The sequence below is a fragment of the Antechinus flavipes genome, chromosome 6 (assembly GCF_016432865.1).
Source record: "Antechinus flavipes isolate AdamAnt ecotype Samford, QLD, Australia chromosome 6, AdamAnt_v2, whole genome shotgun sequence".
Taxonomy (NCBI): Eukaryota; Metazoa; Chordata; class Mammalia; order Dasyuromorphia; family Dasyuridae; genus Antechinus; species Antechinus flavipes.
The window spans coordinates 204,393,418-204,418,097 of NC_067403.1; the positions used below are offsets into that span (position 1 = coordinate 204,393,418).

A 24,680-nucleotide genomic window follows, 5' to 3' on the forward strand; every position below is an offset into this window, starting at 1 on the left:
AGAAAGTGGGAAAGTCATCTTAAACCAAGATCTCATATCATACACCACAAAACCCCACACAGATACCTAACACAGGTATGAACACGCAGCAACAATTAGAGTGAGATTGTCTATTTTATCAGCTCAGGGAGCTCTCAAATAGGGAGAATGGCATCTTCTTACAGCAGAGAACTTGTTTTTAATGTATATCGCTCTGGATGTACACAGACACATATCTATATACTACACATAGAAATAGGAACAAAGAGAAACAGGATTTCAAGATGGTTTTTTTTTTTTTTTTTAAGAAAGTTAACATTTTAAACATATAAAACAAAACACACAGGCTTACAAAGGAAACTATTTTTGTCTCCCCATTGTCAAGCTCTTCCCTCTTTCCCCCCTCCCCTGCCGTTTACTATTTAAAAAAAAAAGAAAAGAAAAAGAAAAAAGGACACATCTAACTGTCATAGTCCATATTAAAGCAAATTCTCCTATTGGCCATGCTCAGAAATGCGTATCATAGTTAATATTTTAAGTCCACTCATTTGTCTGGAGATGAGTGGCACGATCCATCCTATGTCCTTTGTACTTATGATTTATCAGTGCATTATTAAGAGTTCTAATGTCCTTGAAAGATGACTGAAGTACTATCACTTTTATTACATTGACTCAAACTTCCCATGAGCAATTAATATAAGGTCTCCATTTATTTAAGAGTGTCATTATTTGTGCAAAAAGTGTTTCAGAGTTGGGTTCATAGTTCATGGATATATTTTGGTAGATACACTCACAAATATATGAGTTTTATAATTTATATTTTGTAAATTTATAATATAATTTTAAGTTTATAAATTATAGTTTTATAATTTATAATTATTTTGAATGAAATTTTACTTTCTAGCTTTTCCTACTGGGTTTTGTTGATAATATACAGGAATATAAACTGTTTTTGTGGATGAATTTTATAATCTAAAACTTTCCTAAATTAGTAATTTCAAATGATTTTTGATGACTCATTAGGGTTTTCTAGTTAAATCGTCATAACAGCAGAAAGTAATATAAAGTTTCTTTTTTTGCCTCTATTCCTAATTTTTTTCTCTTACAATGGCTAGTATTTTAATCACTATGTTAAAATAGTGGCTTCAGTAAAGAATATCCTTGCTTTATCTCTAAACTTACTGGAAAAGCCTCTAACTTTTCTCCATTACATATAATATTTTGTTCTTGGTTTTAGAAGGTATCATTTACTTTAATAAGGTAATTTTTTTTACTTTTTTTTTTTACCATTTTTATTTTTACTATATTTACAGTATTATTTACTATTACATACTTACTATGCTTTCTAGTGCTCCAACATAAATATGATGTATTTTTATCAAAGCCCTTTCAAAAATGTCTATTGACATAATCATGTTTTATTTATTCATATTAATAACATTATTTGTCATATTCCTTATTTGTCATTCTTCCTTAAGTTTAACCACTCCTTAATTTCTCATATAAATGCAATCTGAATATGGTATGTACATTTTCTAACATATTAATCTATAGCCTATTTGCTAATATTTTAATGAGATTTTTCCATCAATTTTTCTATCCCTTAGAGATATTAGATTATAATTTTTTCTCTACTTTGTGTGTTCTAGTTCTAGATATCAAAACCATATTTGTAAAAAAAAAAAAAAAAACAACAATTTATAGGATGCCTTTTCCTATAGTTCAAATAATTTGTCCTTTGAAATTGTTTTTTTAATGTTTACTTGTTTACCTGTTTACCTGTAAATCCATTTGATCCGAGAGTTTTTTTTTTTTGCTTTGTTCAATATCAGGTAAGCTGTATATTTTTTATTTTTAAATATTAATTCATCGCATCTAGATGATCAGTTTTGTTAACATATAATTGGAAAAAAGTTTTTTTTTAAATTTCAGCTTCTAGATTTAACAGTTTTCTTTCTATTTTTATTATTTTCAATTTTATAAATCTGTTTTAATTTTTCAAATTTCTCTTTGTTGCTGGACGGGGGTTGATTTGTTGCCTTTTTTTTTAAGTTGTGTGTCCAAGTGATTGGATTTTTTTCCTTGCCTGCTAAAGCATTTAGAAATACATAATTTCTACTAAGAATTTAGTTGATCCCATAAGTTTTTCTATGTTATCTCATTATGGTCACTTTTTTCAATGCAATTTTCTATGGTTTTTGTAATTTTTTTCTTTGGCATTGTTACTTAGTATACAGTTATTTGGTTAGGGGATTATGAAAGATCAAACAGAAGACTATATATGCTCCTGAAAGTGACAGGGAGCAACGGAGTTTTACTAAATAAAAGGATGACACGATCAGATCCACATGGTTAGGTATATCGTTTTGGTAGCTATGTGAAGGCTGGAGTGGAACAGGGAGAGCAACCAGAAAGCTTTTGCAAGACAGGAAGTGTGTCATTATGGGGACCTGGAGTAGAGTAGTGGCGGTGTGGAGAAGGGAGGAAGACATGAGAGGTGGAGGTCTAACTGACAGAACTTGACAACAAACAAGATACTGGAGGTAAGAGAGAGAAAAGTCAACAATGGCCCCTGAGTTTTGAACCTCTAACAATCAGAACAGTAGGAGCTGCTTTCGACAAATATAGGACAGTTAGCAAAAAGGATGATTTTGAAGGGAAAAACAGTGAATTTGCTTTGGACCTGTTTTAAGATGTCTACATAAGAGTCTCACAGTGTCATTCACAATCCTATTTTTCTATTTCTTTGCATAAAGAAATGTTATATTTACAATATTTGTGAAATTCATAGCAAAAAGAAATAAGAGTTCCATGCTATATACTTAAACAAAGTCAGAGATGGAAAGAAAGGTCCTGTATATGTCAAATATCTATAGCAGCACTTTTTATATTAGCAAAGAACTGGAAACCAAATAAATACCAATTAACTGAGGAAGAGATAAATTGTGTGTAGTACATGAATGTAATAAAATATTACTGTGTTAATGATTAACACAAATAAAGAAGCATAAGAAGATATGAATTGATGCAAAATGAAGCAGAACAAAAAAAATTCAATATATACAAAACCGGCAATGTAAAGGGAAGGGGAAAAAATCTGAATAGACTTACAATTATAATGAAGAAGCTGACCCCAAAAAGATAAGACACATGTCTCCCCCTCCCTTCTTTTAGGAGAAGAGGACTGTGAACGCATCAAAAGGCAGAGAATCACTTGATAACTCTGGTTTGTTTTGAACTTTCTTTCCCCTTCCTTTTTTTATTCATTGTCATAAAAATTGATTCTCTAGATGGAGAAGGGATGAGAGATATACTGGGAAATGTAAAGCAAATAATATTAAATTTTTAAAAAGTTATTTTTGACCTTAGCAGCATTCTGATGTTAAAAAGATGGAGAACAGCAATCAAACTACAGCACCTCCTCTTTCTAAGTACAAACTTCTATACCTTACTCTCTCCTACTTTACCCTTCCCTAAGACATTCTTCTTCTACCTTTGACTCTTGCTAAACACCTCTGAGTTAGCTGGGCTTCTCACCAGGTCAGCCTTTTCTCCTCATGTGCTGCTAGACACCCCTACTCACAAAACAACACCTACTGTGTTCACTACAAATTGATTTCCCCTGAAATGAGATCCTTATTACTACAATGCAATACTGTTATTCTTTTGTGAAATCATACATAGTCCACAAAGGCAATTCCAAATAGTTTCTTCTCTACTATAAACTCCTAAATAACTTTCTTATTCTCGACAGAGAATCCTATTTACTTTTACTTTACTGAGAAAATTGAGGCCATCTGTTAGAAGTTCCTTCTTTTTTTCACACTGCAAATCTCAAAACCCCTCATCATACTCCATTCTCTCCTTTGTGCCAATTTTAAATAAATAGGTGGGCCTTCACTTTGCCCAAAATAATCTCTCCTGTTTGTGCTCTTAATCCCATCCCCTCTTTTTTCTCTTCTTTGAGCTTACCTCCTTAAGAATCCAAGTCTTTCCTGATCCCTATTGCTGCCAGGACTTTTTTTTCCCAAATTACTTTGAATTCATGTAACATTCATTTCTATTGCTGTACCTCCAGGACAGTGCCTTGGCATGTAATAGGTGTTTAAAATCTGTCAAATCAAATGGCTAGGTCTTTATCACAGTCATTATATTATCTGTAGTGTGTCCTGTAGTAAGTGAGTTTTACGGTAATATTTTCTGCTCATTTGGTGATATGAAGTCACATAGAAAATGTAGGAAATCTGGCTCTGTCACTAAGCTAGTCACTTTTCTTCTTTGGGAATTAATTACTACCATGGCTACTGCTGTCCCTCCCTTTCATCTGTCTTTCTGAGAATCTATGAGTCAAAGGACCATTCAAACAAAAATCTGTCCCTGACACCACCAACAAACATTTTGGGAGTACAGCATGGCATTTATCTTGTGACACAGATCCCAAAAGATTAGCCATATTTCCCCCAAACATTCTAAATTTGCCCAAATGGAGACATATACTGAATGTATATTAACGGTTCACTAAGAGAATCAAATACAATGAGTTTACCTTAATCATAGTAGAAACTGAATGTATCTTCTTAAGATTCTTCATAATAGTGTCTGTCAGATCTGCCACAGACAAGCCAATAGCCCAGGAAGCACAGCCTTTAAGTTTGATCACATCATAAGCACTGTAATTAGAAGAAATTTTTAAAAATCAAGTCCTTATGCAATCAGGTTAGAAAAGCATCTATTATCTTAATCAAGTTTTATTAAAGTCCACTAACTACAACTGATTAGAAGCATGAACCAAAACCACCAAAAACTACTAAAGCTGAGAAAGACCATAATACTTGAATATCAAGGTCAGGACATCCTCTAATTATTGGCAGCCATGACAAGGGAAACAGCAGCAACTGAGGAAGCAGAAACAAAAACCACAACCCAAGTGTCTAAGCAAGATACCAAAGAGAAACCCCCAAATAAGGGACCCTTTCCTATTCAGGCCATCCCCAGTCACCACTGGACTCTGATGGCTCTGGAGGAGAGTGAGACTGATGACTTTGTGCAGCTCTGCCTCAGTTAAATCCAAGTCACCACCCTTGTGATGTCACTGGTCCTTGAGAATGAAAGAGGAACAATTATTTTCTACAGAGCCCTTCATTCCCTGTGTGGTATGAAGACATTATTCTCTTTGGTTCCTCCCTAAACTCTTTCTTTATCCCACCCCAAACCACGTTTTCCTCCCATAACTTGAGGAGAGGCCTCCTTACCACACTGGTATATCAATTCCTGAGAGTGCAGTCTCTGTTCCCTGAAGGTCAATGTCCCGTTACTTTGAAGCAGTAGCTGTAATTCCTCTTGTTAAAGTTTTTACTTTTTTCCCCTTTCTTTTTCATACCAAACTGGCTATTAAATCCTCTATATCTAATAACCAATTCTAGCCTGGTGCTACATACCCTGCCAAGCAAAGGTTATAGAAATCATCAAAAAACAGTCATTGCAGCTTGCTTTAAGCTACCAGGTGTGGGGATCAGATTTTATATCTTTGCTCCTGAACTTGTCCTTAATTGACTTCTCTTACTGCCCTAATCCTCAAGTCAGTCTAACTCTTGTCCACAGTAACAAATTATCTGATAACATCATAAAATTAAAATCATCATCTAAAATTTCATCCTAGAAATTCTTTGCCAGGGTTTGATTACATTCATTTTCTTTATTTTGCTAATAATTTTAGTACCCATCTTAAATCAGAAAATGATCCTGCCTCAGATTTCAGGAAAAAAAATCAACCCTATATATGTATGTGCTGTTAGAAGCAGGATTAATTTTATTTATTTTTTTTTTTTTGCTGAGGCAATTGAGGTTAAGTAATTGCCCAGGGTCACACAGCTAGGAAGTGTTAGTGACTGAGACCAGATTTGAACTCAGGTCTTCCTGACTTCAGGGCTGGAGCTCTATCCACCACACCAACTAGTTGTCCTTAGCAGGATTCATTTTAAAGTCAATTGACCAAATGTTAAGAACCTGACCTTGCAACCAACTTTTTATGGAGATTTCCACACTGCTCCATGTCTTTACTGGTTCCTACATCCAGGTTCAAACTCTTCAGAGAAGCACCAGCAATCCCAGTCCACACAGGCACTAAAAAAATCACCCAACAATATACTCATTTTCTAGCATCAGGTTAGTTATATCTTCCCAAACGCTATAATAATTGTCCTCACTAGTAGTACTCTCTCTTCATTCTAGGAGTCCCTCTGTAGTCAAGAGAAGAAATAATTCTAAAACTGCTAAATAAGACTTCTGAAAGCCATCTAGGTATTTTATCCTTAAAGTGAAAACCCAAAGGACTGGAAAACATAAAGTTCTGAGATCTGTACTGAGTTGCTAACAAGATGATCTGATTATTTTCAAGTTATAAACGTATGTTATTTGCACCCTTTTTCCTTCACATACTTTTCTATAGCCAGGAACTTATTTCTGGAGCTCTAATTGAAGAGACTAGGAAAACATAATCCACTGTCAATTAGCTAAGGGATTATTAATATATTTTCCTTTTTTCCTAAGTCTTATTTTATATGACACTCCCATTCCATGCTTGATTAGGGTTTGTACCCAGTAGGTTCTTAGTCTTTATAAAATTATCACTCATCTCCCTTCCCATTAATTCTCTATATATGTCTCTGATCATAATATGATCCTCTGGTTTTGCCTTATCAAGTTAAATATAACTTTATTTATATAAATTTATAACTTTATAAATAACTTATTCAAGTTAAATATAAATCATATACTATTGCTTCAACCAGTGGTTAAAAAAAACTTCTCAAAACATATATTCTTATTCATATGCCTGATATACCCAATGTTTCCAAGCCTTAACTTTCTCAAAGTATAAAAATTTCTTCAAAGAATCATCGATAAGTCTTGTTTACATTATCTGATACAGATCAATTACTTTCACAAAATAAATTTCAGTAACCTTGTAGAAATAACACTTACCAGAACTGTCTCCATGCTCTCCAAGGACCCACCCATGGTAACTACTAGAATGGATACCCATCTTCTCCCCAATTAAGAGACGAAAACGGGCAGTGTCCAGGTTACAGTCACTTCCAATGATGCGGTATATGCTAAAACCACTTAACTTCCAGGCGACATAAGTTACAATATCCACTGGGAAGAAAAAATTCAAGTTTGAAAAAGAAATAAGAATTTGAATGCTTACTATATATACATATATATGCCAGGCAACAGGCTACATATTGGGAATACAAAGACAAAAGTCAAACAAATTTCTGGCCTCAAGGAGCTTACAATCTAACAAGGGAGATAGTACATATGTATATAAGTACATTATAAGATGGAACAAAGCAGACATAAAGTAAGCCTGCTTGGGAATGCACTACTACCAAGAAATGCTTTCTGATGAAAGTGATAACTATATTTAACTGACACTTTTTCTGCTCATCCAAATTAAGATTAATAAATCAGTTATGTGAAAGAGACATGAATGGGTCTATATATTCAACTATGGGTGTTTCTCATTTCCCTCTTATTTTTGGAGAGGTTAAATTCCTTTAAAACCTCCAAAAATAAAAGAGGGAAATACTACATGATCAATACCTTCCCCCAGTCTAATTCCTCCATCATTTACTGCTAACTGCCCTTTCAACTTCCTCTCATGAGACACCCTTACCATGGCACTAAATTTTCATGCCAGAGTCCACTTTTTCTTTTTTTTTGCTTCTGAGGCAACTGGGGTTAAGTGACTTGCCCAGGGTCACACAGCTAGGAAGTGTTAAGTGTCTGAGGTCAGATTTGAACTGAGGTCCTCCTGACTCCAGGGCCGAGACTATATCCACTGTGCCAACTAGCTGCCCCTCCTTATTTCCTTTTGTGGTAAAATTACTAGCTAATCATAGAAAAGTAGAATCAACAGTACAATAGGGTAGGCTCAAGAACTGGTTAAATAGCAAGACCCAATAACTAGGTAAGATTAATGTAGGAAAAAGTCTCTACTAGAGCCCCCAAGAGTTGTCCTTCAATGTGTTCAGATTCCACAGTGAGACATGCAACTGAAGAGTTGCCAATACCGATCTCAGACATTTATAGGGCATTTTTGATTTTGCATGTTTTACAGCCATTATCTCTGAGTTTTACAACCACCTGTATGATAGATAGTACAGATATTATGTGCACTGTTACAGATGAGGGAACTGATATTCTGTGACAATTTGTGACTTGCCCAGTCACAGAGCTTCAAAGGTGGAATCTGAACCTGGGTCTACCTGACCCCAAATCCAGCAATCTCAAAACTGGGTAAACAAAATCACAATATCCAATATTTTATTTTTCCAATTAATGTAAGATAGTTTTTTCAGCATTCAATTTTATAAGATTTTGTGTTCCAAATGAGGTTCACTTCATTAGAGAGGACCATGGACTCTTTAATAAAGTGCTACTGCCTCGAATTCTGCCTCAGTCTTTTATTGTAGGTGGGAGAATTTTAATCAACACAGGAAAATACTGACAAAAATGGAGCAGCTCTATAGGAAAGCAGACAGCATAATGAAACTGAAAAAATGACATATAAAGATTAAAGAACTAGGGCTGGCTGGTCTGAATAAGAGAAATTTGGAAGGGGTTGTTAAAGGCTAAAATGCAATGAGTGGCAGATTTTGACTTGAAATAAAAATAACTATATATAGATATATATACATATATGGTAATATACATAGTTTTACATATAATACAATATGATATATGTATATATGTATACATATATCATATTGTATTCTTGTCTTCTCAATGAGTGGGGTATTAGAAGGAGGAAGTAAAAGAATTTAAAACTGAAAACAAAATTGAATTTAAAAATGTAAATAAAACCAGAGTACAGAACTACATGGTCTCTAAAATCCCTTTCATCTTACTGAAATGAAGTGGCTGCTCTTATGTGAATTTTTCTAGTCTGAACTCTCCAGCTGAAAGTGATCTCACCTCTTCATAATACTGAAGTCATTTTTCTTGACCCTTTCTTGCCCTTATCAATTTTTTCCTCTATTTGAGTTGGATTAATAGATCAAAGTATCCAACAGAACAAACAGGTCTGCAAAGGTCTTTTACTCTAATTCCTTCACTTTTAAGGATGAGAAAAATAAGGCCCAGAAAATGCAAGTGGTTGATCAGGAGTAATACAGGTAGTGGAAACCAGATCCTATCTCCAAATACAAGGCTCTTCCCTGAACGTACAACATGGAACCTTCAGCACCATCATTCAATCAGAAGCTCCTTGAGTCTTGGCCTTTCACTGCCCAGTGCATTACCTTAGATGGCAAGCACTTTATGTATATCAAATTGAATTGGCATGAAAAGTCATTTGCAGTTACTGCTTATCAGCCTGATCACTTTGTGATCACCCCATACTGTTTCCATCAAAAAAGTCTTACTTTCAGTCATTTCATTAATGTTTGAACACAACAAATGATAGCACACTTTTATTTTCTTGGGTCTCTGGTTTAGCTGGTTCCAGTGCCTATCTAGTGGGACCCACTAGCTCACTGGCCCAAGTCACCAGTGCCAATCACTAAATAACTGCCACCCAAAGCCAGGTAAGCCTAAGAGCCTTGGGAATGTCAGGGATCCCGAACTGCTGCTTCCAAGCCAGTCTCCACTGCCACCAAACTGAGAAACAAGTTGCTGGGAGATGAGACCCATCAATTGTTTAGATAAGTGCTAAGGCCTTCACTTCCCCAGAGCTACTGAAGTCCCTGAAAAAAGTTATCAGCACCAAAGTCCATGGTACTATTTAATGTGGAAATGACACTAAAGATGTTTCGCCGTTGCACACATAGGCATTTCCTTCTAACTAGAAGCTCTATCCTCCATTAGAAGGCCCTGTCTCCACTCTTCTATTTGTCTCTCCAGCACTCAGTACAGGGCTTTGCTTATACCAAGTGCTTAAAAATGCTTCTTCATTCATTCATTTATTTAAGTTCCAGCAAGATTTTTCTTTTGAGAAAAAAATACAGCAAATGGATAAAAAGTCAGACTTGAAGCCAGGAAAACATGGGTTTAATTCCCACATTTGACACATGCTACCTGTGACCTTGGGCAAGACACTTAAGGTCACAATGGTTTAAAAAAACTACAGCTAGATTGCAGAGGTGGTTTCAGCTTATATTGGCACTCCTTCCAAAGTGTTGACATCAAAGGGCAGATCCTATCCATTTCCATTTCCACTCACACATCACAATTTAGAAAGCAGTTAACTTGAATATGCCTGATTTATGAATTATATACCTGAAGACAAGAGTTCAAATTATCTTTTTGAGGAAGGATACTATTGAAAAAGGGCTTCCATAAACAATTCAAACCAAGTCTGACCTGGGCTGCTAACAATAAGTATTAGGCAGTTGGGGCTGTACTGGACAATACTTGGAATCACTGACTTAAAAATTTCCACATTTCCATAAACCAAGTCAAGCTGACTTTGTGCTTTTTCCTGGCATATACCAGCCGTGATGATAATCAGCTTCAAGTTTGCAGTCACTTTGTAGTCTATAGAGAAAATGTTGAATAGAAAATTGAACAAAATTGAAAATAATTTCACTGTTTTATTCTAAAATGCTTACTCCTTACCTGTGTTACTCATACTCACCCTCTTTACTCCTCTTCCCCCCACCACCTAGTCACATAAGACCCTTTAACTAAGAATTTTTTTGAACTTCCCAATAGACTCTTCTTTTACATATGTCACACCCTTTCAGCAGTAACTACTGTCTCTTCAAGCCTCTTCTGTAAGGCAAGTGAGAATAGTGAACAAGAGCAATGGTTCCAACCCAACTCTCAAAATACACATACCCTCCCCTACTTACAAATGCAGCCTGCAGCCTTAATCTCTACCTGCTTTTCTACTTCACAAGGAGAGCTATAATATGAGATTTTCTCACATTGGCCAAGTTTAATTATTTTAGTTGCATGGCTATCGGACATATGTAAGTGTGGATGAGAATCTTAAAATGTAGGAATTTGTGCTTTAATTTTGTCCTACATTTAAAATAAGATGTATTACTTTATCATGAGACTTAACACTGGGAAATATTTTAGCTATTATTCAATATAGCCCCTTCATTTTGCACAGGCAGAAACTAATGCCTAAAGAGGTTAAATGACTTGTCACAAAAAGTATTAAGTAATAGTCAAGATTCAAAAGAAGCCTTTTGATTACAAACTCAGTGCTTTTCCCATGACCCCACAATAACAATAATGACAATAACAAGTCATACTTGGGTCTTACATGTAACATACATGGTACTTTCCCAGTCTTAAAAAAATCATTCCATCCATTAGACATGCTAAAATGTTTGTGTTCATTCATCTATCCTTTTTCAAAATTTTCCAATTAAAAGATGTTCATAATATTCTAGTGGAAAAGAACTTATAAAAACTATAAACTAAAGCTTAATGCTTTATAATGACTTGTACTACCAGACAGTTGATATCTAGATAAAACGGAGGACTATTCATTCATTGTTCTCATTCCTTGTTCACATCTTAATTTTTTAATAATAGTAATCTATAACTTTAACCTGTGTCAGAGACAATCTTTGGCATGTTAATGAATTGGCTCCCATGTTGAAGATCCATCATCTGTCCCTTTACTATGTTTTCATCAGCATCTACAAGGGCAAGTTCATCAATTAACTCCTGTAAAACACAACATTTCATTAAAAAGAGAAAAAATAAATATTTGATATTTTTAAGGATAAAAGGGAATTTTTTGAATTGATAATCTAGGTTCAGCCAACAGGAGAAAAATAATGAGAAGACTAAAAAAAAACATATACCTTCAAATACTGAAAAGGCTATCATATAGAGATGTGCGTAGATTTGTTCGGTGTGGTTCCAGAAAGTCAGACAATTAGCAAGGAGTAGCAGAAATTAAAATTTCACTAAAACCAGAGTCAATGAGAACCTCAGAAGTCATCTAATCCAACCCATGGACCTGAACAGCCATCTCCTCCCAACATTCCCAAAAGGTGATCATCCCGACTCTATTTGAAGACTTCTGCTTAACAAAGAACTGGTTTCCTTACAAAGCAGGCAAATTCACTTTGGAACAATTCTGTTTGGAAGTTCTTACACTGTGTCAAAATCTACTTCCTTATTACTATTACTCCCTAGACTTAAGTCACACTGAGAAACTCCAGATTCTAATCCGACTTCCGACTTTTAGAGTTTACAAAGCACCTTACATTTCTCACAACAAAGATTTAAGTATTCAAGCAAATTGGCCTGAGACCCTATCAATTTGGACATTTCCTGCAAGGATGTAGATGTCTGTCCAAATCCCTAGAATGTCCACTTAACCACCTATACCTCTTTCTTGCTTTCTCTTGACATCAAAACAGTACCATGGCATACTCTGGTTGTGTGATGTTACCCCTTGTCCAAATCATGAGACCAACTCATTTCCTCTTTTTAAATCAATCATTTCCCTCATTTCACTTTATTCCTTAAAAATTTCTTGTTATATGTTACACAGTCAGCATTTCCCTTCCCATTGTCCTCTGCATGATATATATAACAAGCATTACTGTTATGCCACAGTTCCCTTTTATTATCCTGACTCAGTCCTGCCTCAATTTCCCTGTTTCTCAGCCCTGCAAAACTTCCCTTCCCTCTTTATCAGAATACTTGATAGAACATCAGAATGCCTTGCCCCATCCCAAGCAATTAGAATATCAAATACTGTCTTATCAAGATGCCTCTCCCCATGTCGGGGGGTGCCTCCCCCTGATTCTGTCATCCCCATCTCCAGTGACTCACCCCACCCTGTCAGAGTCCCTTCCCCGCTCTCAGGAGTCTGACTCCACCCCTGACTCAGTCTACCCTCTGAGTCTGAGCCACTTGTGTATATGTCATTGAGAATTCTGTTTGCTGGATTCTTAGAGACGATAGTCTCATTCAGCCCTGGGTCCAAACCATGGATCCAATTGATCCCAGTATATCTTTCCATTTGATAAACTATTAAATGCTCTCTAATTTATATCTTGCTCAGTTTCTCCAGCATTACATTCCATCTCCATTTTCTGGTCCTTGGAGGTTAAGTGATTTATTCAAAGTAACAAAGCTACTAAATGGTTAAAGTCAAAATTTTAAACCTAATTTTAAATTCCAAGTTCTAGTGATCTTTCACCTACACCTAAGACACAGTACAAGAGAAATTAAATGCCTATTAGCATACAATATCTTGGTTCAGATTAGTTTAGATTAATGGTTGGATTACAGAGTTGATATTATATGGAGGACGAATGATAACAACTGTCCAATAAAAAATAAATGGTCTCTAAAATTATTAAGTTTTCTGTCATAGTATTTAAATGGGAAAAATGGCAATTGGATTACTTGGAGTCAAGAACTGGGCTTCAGGTTCTTCCTCTGTTGCATACTATGACCATAATAAGCAAGTAACACAGCATCTAAATGAAAATTAACTTTTTTTTGCCATGGACCTCCTTTGACATTTTGGTAAAGCTTATGAATATCTTCTCAGAATGTTTTTAAATGTATAAAATACTTAGGATTTCAAGGGAAAGTAATTATATTGAAACATATATACATGCATACTTATATATTCAAAGTTCATATAAATATATAAATGTATACATACCCCTCTACATACACAATATATTTTTATGTCTATATATGCATATATATTTTTACATATATATATAAACACACACACACATATATATACACATACATAAATAAACACCTCACCCACACATACACACACACAATAAAAATCATAGGCCCCAAGTTAGGAGCCCCTCCTTTAAAAGCTTCAGGAATTCTCTAAGACTATATATTACAGGTGAATTGCTAAACTGCAGCACTGAAAGGAGCTTCCTATATTAATGAAAATGCAGGTCTAGCCTCCAACATTTCCTCATCTCCATGTCTTCTACCAAAGACCCTACAGAAGAAACATCTTACTCAAGAGGGCCTAAAATAGATCTCTGTTTGCTTCCAAGAATCTATGATTCCATAATTAGGATATCACTGCCCTTTGTAAGGAAAGGACAGTAAGCCCTAGTTAATCAGAAGGTAATACATAAACACTCAATTATAAATTTCTAATTTATGATATATAATTTTAGAATAAAGCACTTTAAACTTAAAATTGGAATTCAGTCTAGCAGCTATAAGAGGTTTCTACAAGATCTTCATGCTTTGTTGGGATACTTTCACTGCTCAAAAGACTTTAAAAAGTTTAAATTACATAACAATAAGGGAATCATTCTCAAAATCCTGAGGAAAACTTAGTACATCATAGCTAAATATTGGAATGAGTTTTGACTTTTGCATAAAGAGAATCACAGAACACTGGATCTAATAGTGACCACTCAGTCCAATCTCCTAACTTTACAGAGAAGAAAACTGAGGCCCAGAATGCTTAGTGACTAGCCCAAGGTCACACAGATAGCAAATGGCAATTAATTCATATTCATTTTCCCTTTTTATATATTGTCTTAATTTAACAATGGAAATGTTAACTATATGATTACTATTGATTAGTAAGATTGTGAACAAAAAAAAAAGTTGGAGAAAAGAAACAATTACAACCCTCATTCACATAGCAACTGAATGATGCATGAGGGGATATGGTAGGGATATGAAGAGCAGTTTTTAATATATAGACAAGAAAAAACTGTTAGCAGCTGACATCAATTGCAATGCTGCCAGGTACAACTTAGATACCCAATGTCTACCAAAAATTTTTATGAAAAGATAAAAAAAAAAAACACCAGGAAACAAACCATCTACAGAAGGAAAAAGAAAGAACAAAAAAAAACAAAAATTAAGATCAAAGTGGTCAAATACTTCTCAACTGACAACCTGGGTCCTAATAGTTCTAAATCAGTTGCCAGCTTGTTTTCCATTGTGTATGAATTCCCATTAAACAGACTTAATGTATCAGAGCTTTACAAATCTGGCTTCCTTATTCTAGGATCTCACTTACTCTTATTAAAATACTGATGGCACATGCCATGCCAACTGGACCAGCTCCTATAATGGAGATCTTATTATGGGGAGGAGACGCTTCCTTAATGAGCTTCTCTATCAGCTGATCTTTGACAGACACTATCTTGGAAACCTGTCAAAGTAGGAAAAAAGTCACGTCACTTTGGTGTAGTAATTTCAGGTCATCAAGACATACTCAAGAGCAGACTCCTTAGGAGCTCGTAGGTGGTAATTCGGACAACAACTGTCCTAGCTGGTTTGTTTAGACACCGGACCCACTAAAGGGCTGATGGGTATAACTGCAAAGACCCCTTCCGGTCCCTAATCTGCAACCCTAGGAGATCTGCCCAACAAAGGCCACCCACGTGGGAGAGGGCAAAGGAGAAGAGAGCTGAGAACCAAAGAAGAAAAAGCAGAAGAAAAACTCGCATTCACATTGGGATACAATTCTTTAGACCAGTCATCTCATTTTCCTACTGTAATAGAAATATCATTAGCTTCATTTTACAACTAAAAAGACCGGAGGCTCAGAGCCCAAAGCAGAATCCCGGGCCAGGGGTCTTCCCTCCCATTTAGGCGGATGCTGGGGCAGGCAGGGCCTGGAAAGCTGAGGAGGAAAGAACGCCCCATTCGTCCACACAAGGCCCACGTGCAAGGCTGGGGCCTCCTCCTCCTCCTGGTCACCCCCCCCTCCCAACTCACGGGGGTCAGAGGCCAGGCGACTTTCACAGGAGAGCACTCCTGCCCGCGGGGGCTCAGAGCAGTGCACGGGCAAGGGAGGGCGACAGCCCTGCGGCCCAACCGTCTGCTCGCACTCAGGGCCCTCGCCAGCCACGGCATGGCTGCCTTCTAAAGCCAAAGGGGAGAGAGATTTCCGTTGACCCCACCCTTACCTGCTGCGCCTGTGCAAGTCCCTTTTGCTCACGTGTCCTGGGTGGGGGGGCGGAGTCAAGGCACAGGCAACGTGGGAGCTTCGTCTAGGCCTCCAGACATAGCGGAAGGCAAGTTTTGAGTCTGAAAATCCTCCCATTAGGCCCTATCGTTATACCGGAAGAGGGGGGAGACTCCTGGAGTCCCTTCTTGTAATTATAAATTGTTTATACTTTTGTATGGTCAGCCATAATTATTTCTGCCTAGTTATACTATAACCTATCACATGTAATTATAAAACACAGTGATATAGTTACAAAATGCTCATTTGTCAGTAAGCTTTTATTAAGCGCTAAAAATTGATAACTTTGAGATTTTTGGTTTCTTCCAGTTTAGGCCAGGGCTTCTTACACTTTTTCTACTTGCTACTCCTGTTCACCAGAGACATTTTGACATGGCCCCAGGTATCTAGCTATATAAAATGAGTATGCCGATCAAACATTACTACATCACACCCAAATTCCCACCTGTCCCCCACCCGGGCTCCAGTACAGGCCCGCGGCAGTCCGTGGGGAAAGGCACCGGAACCTGGGCCTGCTCACCAAAAGACAAAAAGTTCTTACTTGACATCATAAAAACGAAAATGCCCAGGAGGAGGGGACAGCTCGGGCGCAGCCACCACGAACCCCTAGAAATGAATTGTAGCCACAAACAGACAGCCTGGCCGGAGGCGGCGCGCTGCCCATTCCCAGCCCTGCAGAAGAGCCGAGCCCGACGGCGCAGCCCGGCCCTTCTAGACCCCTCCCGAGCTGATCCTGCATTCTCCCTAGTCCGACGCACACGATACCAGGAGCCTCATATTTCATGTAATTAGTCCAATAGATACTTTTCAGTTGTTGCAATGATCATTCTGTGGGTTGATTTGTCAGCCAAAATCGGTGTTTTCTGGGGTTTTTTTTATCATGTTTCCGTTTTGTACTATAAATTAGGGTTTATGAAGGGAAAAATCTTGAAGAGCTCTAGCCCCCCCCCCCCCTTTCCTAATTACTGTCGACAAATTGTTATCCACCCACAGGTACACCTATTTGAGAAAGGGAAAAAAGAAAAAAAAAATAAAAGAACCATGAGAAAAGAGTTGGAAAGCAATAAAATGCCTATTTGATAGAAAATACCACATCTATCACCGTAGTTTAAGAAGTCTACACGTGAAAGAAAGAAATGTGAAAAATATTTATCTTTTGACTTTTTCTCCTCAGAGAGCAAAAACATGGCAATATTTGAATGCCCACAAATTCACCAGTGCATCTAGATACAAAAGAAAATTCTAAGCAAGGGTAATACTGAAGTGAAATTAAAATAAAACAAAACAAGAAAATAAAGTTTTTAAAAATATGTTTTCATCTGTAACTCTCTGGAAGTGGATATCATAGAAATTGAATGTAAATCAAAGTATACTTTTTAAAATTTTATTTTTTATAGTTTGTTTTTGTATGTTTCTTTCAGGGCTTTACTAATATGAAAATGTTTTAACCTATATCAAATTACTTGCCTTCTCAAGGAATGGGGAGACAAAGGAGGGAAAGAATTTGGAAGACTTCAAAATTTCAAAAGATGAATGTCAAAAATTGTTTATACATTTAATTAGGGAAAAATAGAAAATATTAACAAAAACAAAAGTTCTTAACAAAAAATAAATACTGAAGGGAAATCATTGAAGCTCCTGGGCTTTTGCACTCACTCTCACACACTTATCCTCCCTGCCAAAATCCCTTATTTTCTTTAGTTTTTTCTTTTCTTTTGTTTTGTTTGTTTTTTTGTCCAGGGTCATACAGCTATTAAATGTCAAGTTTCTGAAGTTGAGTAAGGACTGTATCCTATACATTGTGCCACATAACCACTCTTCCCTTATTTTCAATGGACAAAAAAAAAAAAAGTATGCCTACTTTGAACTATAAGTTCTAATTTCCAGTTTCTAGATCAATACTGTTTATCATTTTAACATAAGTTCCATTTATTCCTATGCTTTCTAGTATTTTTAACAGAAGTGAGTGCTGCATGTTGCCAAAAGCTTTTTCTGCATCTATCGACATGATCATGATTTCTGCTAGTTTTATGCTTATATGGTCAATTATGCTGATAGTTTTACTACTACAGAATTAATACTGCATTCCTAGTATAAATCCCACCAGGTTTTAGTTAATGTATGATTTTTGTAATTTCTTGTTGCAATCTTTTTGGTAATATTTTATTAAATTTTTTTGCATCAATATTCATTAGGGAAATTGGTCTGTAATTTTCTTTCTCTGTTATGGCTTTTCCTGATTTAGGTATCAATACTATATTTGTGTCATGAAAGGAATTTGGCAGGATTCCTTCCCCTATTTTTCCAAACAGTTTACAAATTGGAATTAATTTGAAATTAATTGTTCTCTAAATGTTTGGTAGAATTCACTTGTGCATCCACTTGGCCCTGGAGTTTTTTTTCTTACAGAGTTCATAAATGACTTGTTCAATTTCTTTTTCTAAAATGGGACTATTTAAGCAATGTATTTCCTCTTCTGTTAATCTGGGCAATCTATATTTTTATAGGTATTCATCCATTTTAATTATACTGTCAGATTTGTTGGTATACAGTTGGACAAAATAGCTCCTAGTTATTGCATTAATTTATTCATTGGTGATAAGTTCACCCTTTTCTTTTTTGATGCTGATAATCTGGTTTTTTCTTTCCTTTTTCCAATCAAATTAACCAGAGATTTATCTATTTTGTTATTTTTTTCATAAAACCAATTCTTAATCTTATTGATGTTAATCTCTCCTTTGAGTTTCAGAATTTCTAATTTGATATTTAATTGGGGGTTTTAAATTTGTTCTTTTCCCAGCATTTTTAATTGGATGCTTAATTCACTGAACTCCTCTTTTTCTATTTTATTCATATAACTATTTAGAGATGTAAAATTTACTCTAAGAACTTCTTTGGCTACATTCTATAGGTTTTGCTATGTTATCTCATTATTGTCATTCTCTTGATGAAATTATTGTTTCTATTATTTGTTGTTTGACATCCCTTTGTTAAGTACTAAAACCCCCTTCTTTGCTAAAAACTCCATGTGGCTTTAGCCTATTCTTAGCAGCTTAATAAAACCTTTTCCTTTTGATTTGGAGAAGATCTAAGCCTACACTTTCTTTTGAGGACACCTCATGACATTGACCTGAGAACCCAACAATTTTTGGAATAATATTTCTTCTCCCCAACATTTGATGGGAAATCCCATCATTTTGATGGCTTGTATGGGAACATTTTAATTGTATCCTTTACTTTATAAATGTAACCCTATGCATGACAATCCTGTCATTACAGTGAAGTAACTTAGGGACCCCACCAGAAGTGAGAAGGTCCTCTATTAATTCTCCATAGGCTCATTTTTGAGTCTTTTATTTTTTATTTTGTTTTGGGTAAATAAAATTTATTTTGATATTAGAAAATCACTTTCTATTGTGATTTTTAGAGTTAAATTTCAGCATTTTTAGATGACAAAATTTTACAATATGATAAACCATAGTAGCATAGTTAACAGTTTGGTTCATCAAAATTAAAAAGTGATTACTTAACTTTTGGTAGAGCAAACACAGTAATTCAGCAGTCCATGCAGCAGAATAATTCAAGTTAGTAAGAGTCATCCATCCACCATAGATGCCACACCCAGGAGTGAACTTTGTGAGGACAATCTCTGAAAGAAAGGACATCAAAGGCTTTGGTTTCAAATATTTGAGCTGCCTTGACCACATGTGTTTCCTACATGTATGTCTTATAACAATTATGTTTATATTTTTGCACCCCGAATTTATGGACAGAATGTTATATAATTATTGTTCTTGCTTTGCCTTTTGAGTAAATAAATGCCTTTGCTAAGAGTTGAGACAGATGGCTGAATTGTAATTAGGAAGCATCTTAGTTAGGGGCTCATAAGCTATCATACTAGTTGTAGCTACACACAGGACTCCCCTTAAGATCTAAGAGAAGCCACAACCTGCTCAGTATAGGTACAAGTTGAAGAGGTGAGCCAGAAAAAAAGGGGGAATCTCTTTGAATATACATACAACAGTTTAGTAGATGTCCTAAAGTAAAATATTTTGACATTTGAATGAAATTAGATTGTATATTTATGTTTTATGATGGGTCATGAGTTCACCTCCAATAGGCTTAACTCAGCAAACCAGATTAGCTTTTGCTATTGCATATTGATCCATGAAAGAAATTTTGAACAAACTAATCTATTTTAATAATTGCCATGTCCTGGCATACATGAACACAGTATGATTTGAAGAAAAGGACAAACAGGATGTTAAAATCAATACAAGTCCTTAGGTTCCTCTGAGTCATAAGTGAATACTCCATATCCCACATTAGCATCATACAGAGACCATGACTGAAACTTTGTTAACATGCAATAATATATAAATGGCTGTTTTTATAGGCAATTTTTTTTTCCTATCCCTGTATTTCCATCCTTATGGACTTAGAAATGCATGGTGATATTGATAGTTATAACAAAGCATTATAACAATTGGCAGGAGAATTTACTGTAAGAGAAGGAAGAAGGGCAATGTGACAATATTAAACTGTACTGTCAGGCCTGAATCCGAAAATAACATATTTGACCTTTCTTAACTATGTTGGAAAAAGACACCCTCTACTCTATCTGATCCTGGGTAAAGGTCAGAGTTCTTTTTGGAAGTTGATGTACACATAATATTCATAATATTCATAATATTCAATGGACATAATACTCATGTTGAATTATAGGAAGACAAGGGAATAAGCAAATATAACAAAATAACAGGAAATGGTTCAATGAGATCCTAGCATTGCCTCTGTGAGGCTGTCTATCATTTCCCAAAAACTCCATCTCTCTAAAACTAGTTTCAAAATTTGAAGAGAAATCAGAAGTAGGAGGAAGAAACATATCCCAGCTTCCCCATCAGATTTCTAAACAACTAAAAAATGTGACAGACCAAATTTTCATCAGAAAAGTTAAGGAAAATTTTATAATAACTTTCAACCCAGAGTGACCTAGAGAGACAGACAAGTCAATATGCAAACATCTGAAACGAGTCTAGCCAGGATCCTAGGGATGTGTGCCAGTGCCCAGAGACTGATAGAACTATGTACCTGCATAGAGTACACTGGGATAGGAAGAGATTCCAAGGGATCCCTGAACTAGTGCAGGGTTTTCTACCATCTTGAATACATATCCTAGGAAGAAAAAAAGCAAAACTATTGTAATCAAATTAATAGCTGTTTCAGTAGGCCTAAAAAGGTAATCATCAATTATGAATATTCTTTGATCCTTTTTCTGACTCCTACTGGGTGATGTCTCAGTTATCTTTTGCTAATTGTACCCCCATCCTCTGAAATGATCAAGAGCTTCCTCCTTAGAGGTTCTAGCTCCCTCCATTCAGGAAGAGTCTTAAATCTTTTATATAGCTGCCCTTTTCCTTCTGTTTCTCCTCTGGAAAACTTCCCACCCTCACTCCCCCAACCTCCTGACAAAGGCCAAATTTCCCTGCTTCCTCTTCAGATTCCTTTTCTTTTCACTAGAGTCTTACTTGAATGTTTCATTTCCCTAATAGTCTGGAGTCCGTTTACTCTCTTCTTCAGGAAGATTAGTCTACATTTAGAATATAGATGAGGTATTGAATGAACTATGGCAGAAATATAAATGACATACACTAGATTCTAGTCATTTCATATTTCCATTATTCTCAGTAGTGGTTGACCCTTTCAGCCTTGACAAAAAAAACAAAAAACAAAAATCTTCCTAGAGGAAAAGTCAAGATGTTGGAGAGTGCCTGGTTTGCCTAGCACATTTCCACAACAATCCTGATTGGAAAAGCCAAGTATAAGTCCAGGGCAGCTTAAAGAAGTAGATAAGGAGTTGAGATGGCATTCCTCCCACCTTTTCATTGAAACGCTAGCCAAAAGAAACTGGAAACTGAATGGATGTAAAAACTGGATCAACTGGAGAATGGCTGAATAAGTTGAGGTATATGAATGTTATGGAATATTACTGTTCTGTAAGAAACGACCAGCAGGATGATTTCAGAGAGGCCTGGAGAGACTTACATGAACTGATGCTGAGTGAAGTGAGCAGAACCAGGTGGTCATTGTACACAGCAACAGCAAGATTATATACAATGATCAATTCTGATGGATGTGGCTCTTTTCAGCAGATTCAGACCAGTTCCAGTGATCTTCTGATGAAGAGAGCCATCTACACCCAGAAAGAGGACTGTGGGGACTGAGTATGGAACACAACATAGCATTTTTACTCTTTTTGTTTGCTTGCATTTTATTTTTTCTCATTTTTTTCCTGTTTTGATCTTTCTTGTGCAGCAATTGTGTGTGTGTGTGTATACACACACATACACATGCATATAATGGATTTGGCATATATTTCTACCATGTTTAACAAATATTGGATTACTTGCCATCTAAGGGAGAGTGTGAGAGAATGGGAGGGAAAACTGGAACACAAGGTTTTGCAAGGGTTAAAGTTGAAAAATTATCCATGCATATGTTTTGAAAAAAAGCAGTTAAAAAAAAAAAAAAAAAGCTAGCTAACCAGAGGAAGACACACCTATGTTGATCAAGATTTTGCTCTGTCATGTTGCTATTTTTAAAAAAATGCTGTCAATACTCAACAGTCTTTGGTTGAAATTCCATATTTGTCATGAGGTGCAAAAAAAAAATCAAAAGGGAAAAAAAAAGGTGAAAATACTATTCTTTTTTTCCATATTCAGGCTTCATAGTTTTCTCTCTGGATACAGATGGTGCTTTCTGTCACAAGTCCATTAGAATTGCCTTGATTCATTGTTGAAAACAGCCAAGTCCATCATATCTGATCACACAATATTTCTGCTGCATACATTGTTCTCTTGGTTCTACTTCACTTAACTTCAATTTATGTCTTTCCAGGCTCTTCTGAAATCATCTTGATCTTTTCTTATAGAACAACAATATCTCATTACATTCATATACCATAACTTATCCAGCCATTCTCCATCTGATGGGTTTCCACTCAAGTTTCCAGTTCTTTGCCACTACAAAAAGGGCTGCTACATTTTTGCACATATGGGTCCTTTTCTTTTTTTTTAATGATCTCTTTGGGATACCGTAGACACACTGGATCAAAGGGTATGCACAGTGTTATAGCCCTTTGGGCATAGTTCCAAATTGCTCTCCAGAATAGTTGATCAGTTCACGACTCCACCAACAAATATTAAGTGTCCCAGTTTCCCATATCCTCTCCAACATGTCACCTTACCGAGAGAGAGAAGTGGTACTTTAGTTGTCCTCTTAATTTGCATTTCTCTAATCGTGATTTAGACCATTTTTATATGACTAGAAATGTGTTTCATTGTCTAAAAATTGTTCATATCCTTTGACCACATCAGTTGGGAATGGCTTGTATTATAAATTTGAGTCTATTATATATTTTAGAAATGAGGCCTTGGATGTAAAAATTTTTCTCCATTTTCTATTTACCTTCTAATCTTGGCTACATTTTGTTTACAGAAACCTTTTAACCAAAATTATCCATTTTGCATTTCATAATATTGTGTAGTTCTTTAGAAGCCCATAAATTTCTCACTTCTCCACAGATCTATCTCTTCTAATTTGTTTATAGTATCCTTTGTCTAAATCATAAACCTATTTCTACATTATCTTGGTACATAGCATGTTAGGTGTTGGTGAATGCCTAGTTTCTGTCATGTTTTCCATTTTTCTCAGCAACTTTTGTTAGCGAGTTCTTATCCCAGACGCTAGATTCCTTGGGTTTATCAAACACTAGGCTATTATAGTCATTGACTATTGTATCTTGTGAACCTTATTCTACTGATCCACTACTATTTCTTAGCCAGTGCCAAATGGTTTCGATGACCACCAATTTGTAATAGTTTTAAGTCTGGTACAAGTAAGGCTACCTTTTGCATTTTTTTCATCAATTCCCTTTAAATTCTTGATGACCTGTTCTTCGATTTAATTTATAGCTCTATATGGTAATTTCTTGGCAGTTTGGTAAGGCACTGAATAAGATTTAGGTATTATTCTCAAATTGACTCATGTAAACTATTTTTCTATATTTGGTATAAACTGTAGACTTTTCCTCTATAAGAAGAGGTGGTAGAATCTGTAAACTCTCTAGAAAGATGTGGATTCATAGCCCTAGTCTCATGATTGAAGATTAAAATGACATCATGATGGAGACATCTATACTCAGACAAATACAAGCCTACCATTGGTAGGACACAAATAGTCAATTTGGGATAGATTTCCAAATCTGCCAATCTCATATTTTTGAGCTACTGAAATTGTTTTTCTCAGAGCACATAATCATTTTTGATGCACACACACCATACTAGGCAGTCTGTGGCAGTAGATCACAATCTATATTTTTCAGACACACCTCGAGTGTCTTTGTATCACTTCTTCTGACCTGCCTTGTATGAAGTCTCCATAAAACAAGTCTTTTAGGCAAACATGCATTAGGCATCATAATGTGTCCAGGCCATTGCAGTTGTATTTTATGCAATGGAGTTTGAATACATGATAATTCAGTTTGAGAAAGAACCTCAGTTTTGGTGTCTTTTCCTAAGACAACTCAAATGTTCAAGTGTTCCATTTTCTAACATGACACTGGTGGATTGTCCAGGTTATATAGGCATAAAACAAGTCAATACAACAGCTCTATAGACCTTTGGTATGGTAGGCAGTCCAATACCTTTTCCCTCCCACACACTTTCTTTTGGAACAT

The 24,680-nt window shown here is 35.8% G+C and overlaps 1 protein-coding gene across 2 annotated transcripts in view; it reads right to left on the reverse strand.

Moving 5' to 3' along the window:
• LOC127540665 (L-lactate dehydrogenase A chain-like) overlaps positions 1-17,990 on the reverse strand; it is a 64,726-nt gene extending 46,736 nt beyond the window's left edge. For both annotated transcript variants that reach the window (XR_007948259.1, XM_051965456.1), the window contains exons 1-6: positions 14,990-17,990; positions 11,553-11,670; positions 10,348-10,521; positions 6,964-7,137; positions 5,991-6,102; positions 4,526-4,649 (exon numbers count right to left, since the gene is read on the reverse strand). Coding sequence is in view for 1 of the 2 variants with exons in the window: in XM_051965456.1 (XP_051821416.1) it covers positions 4,526-4,649; positions 5,991-6,102; positions 6,964-7,137; positions 10,348-10,521; positions 11,553-11,670; positions 14,990-15,019 (732 nt within the window). In the remaining variant the exon portion in view is untranslated. The remainder of the gene's footprint in view (positions 1-4,525; positions 4,650-5,990; positions 6,103-6,963; positions 7,138-10,347; positions 10,522-11,552; positions 11,671-14,989) is intronic.
• Between the last annotated feature and the right edge of the window lie 6,690 nt (positions 17,991-24,680).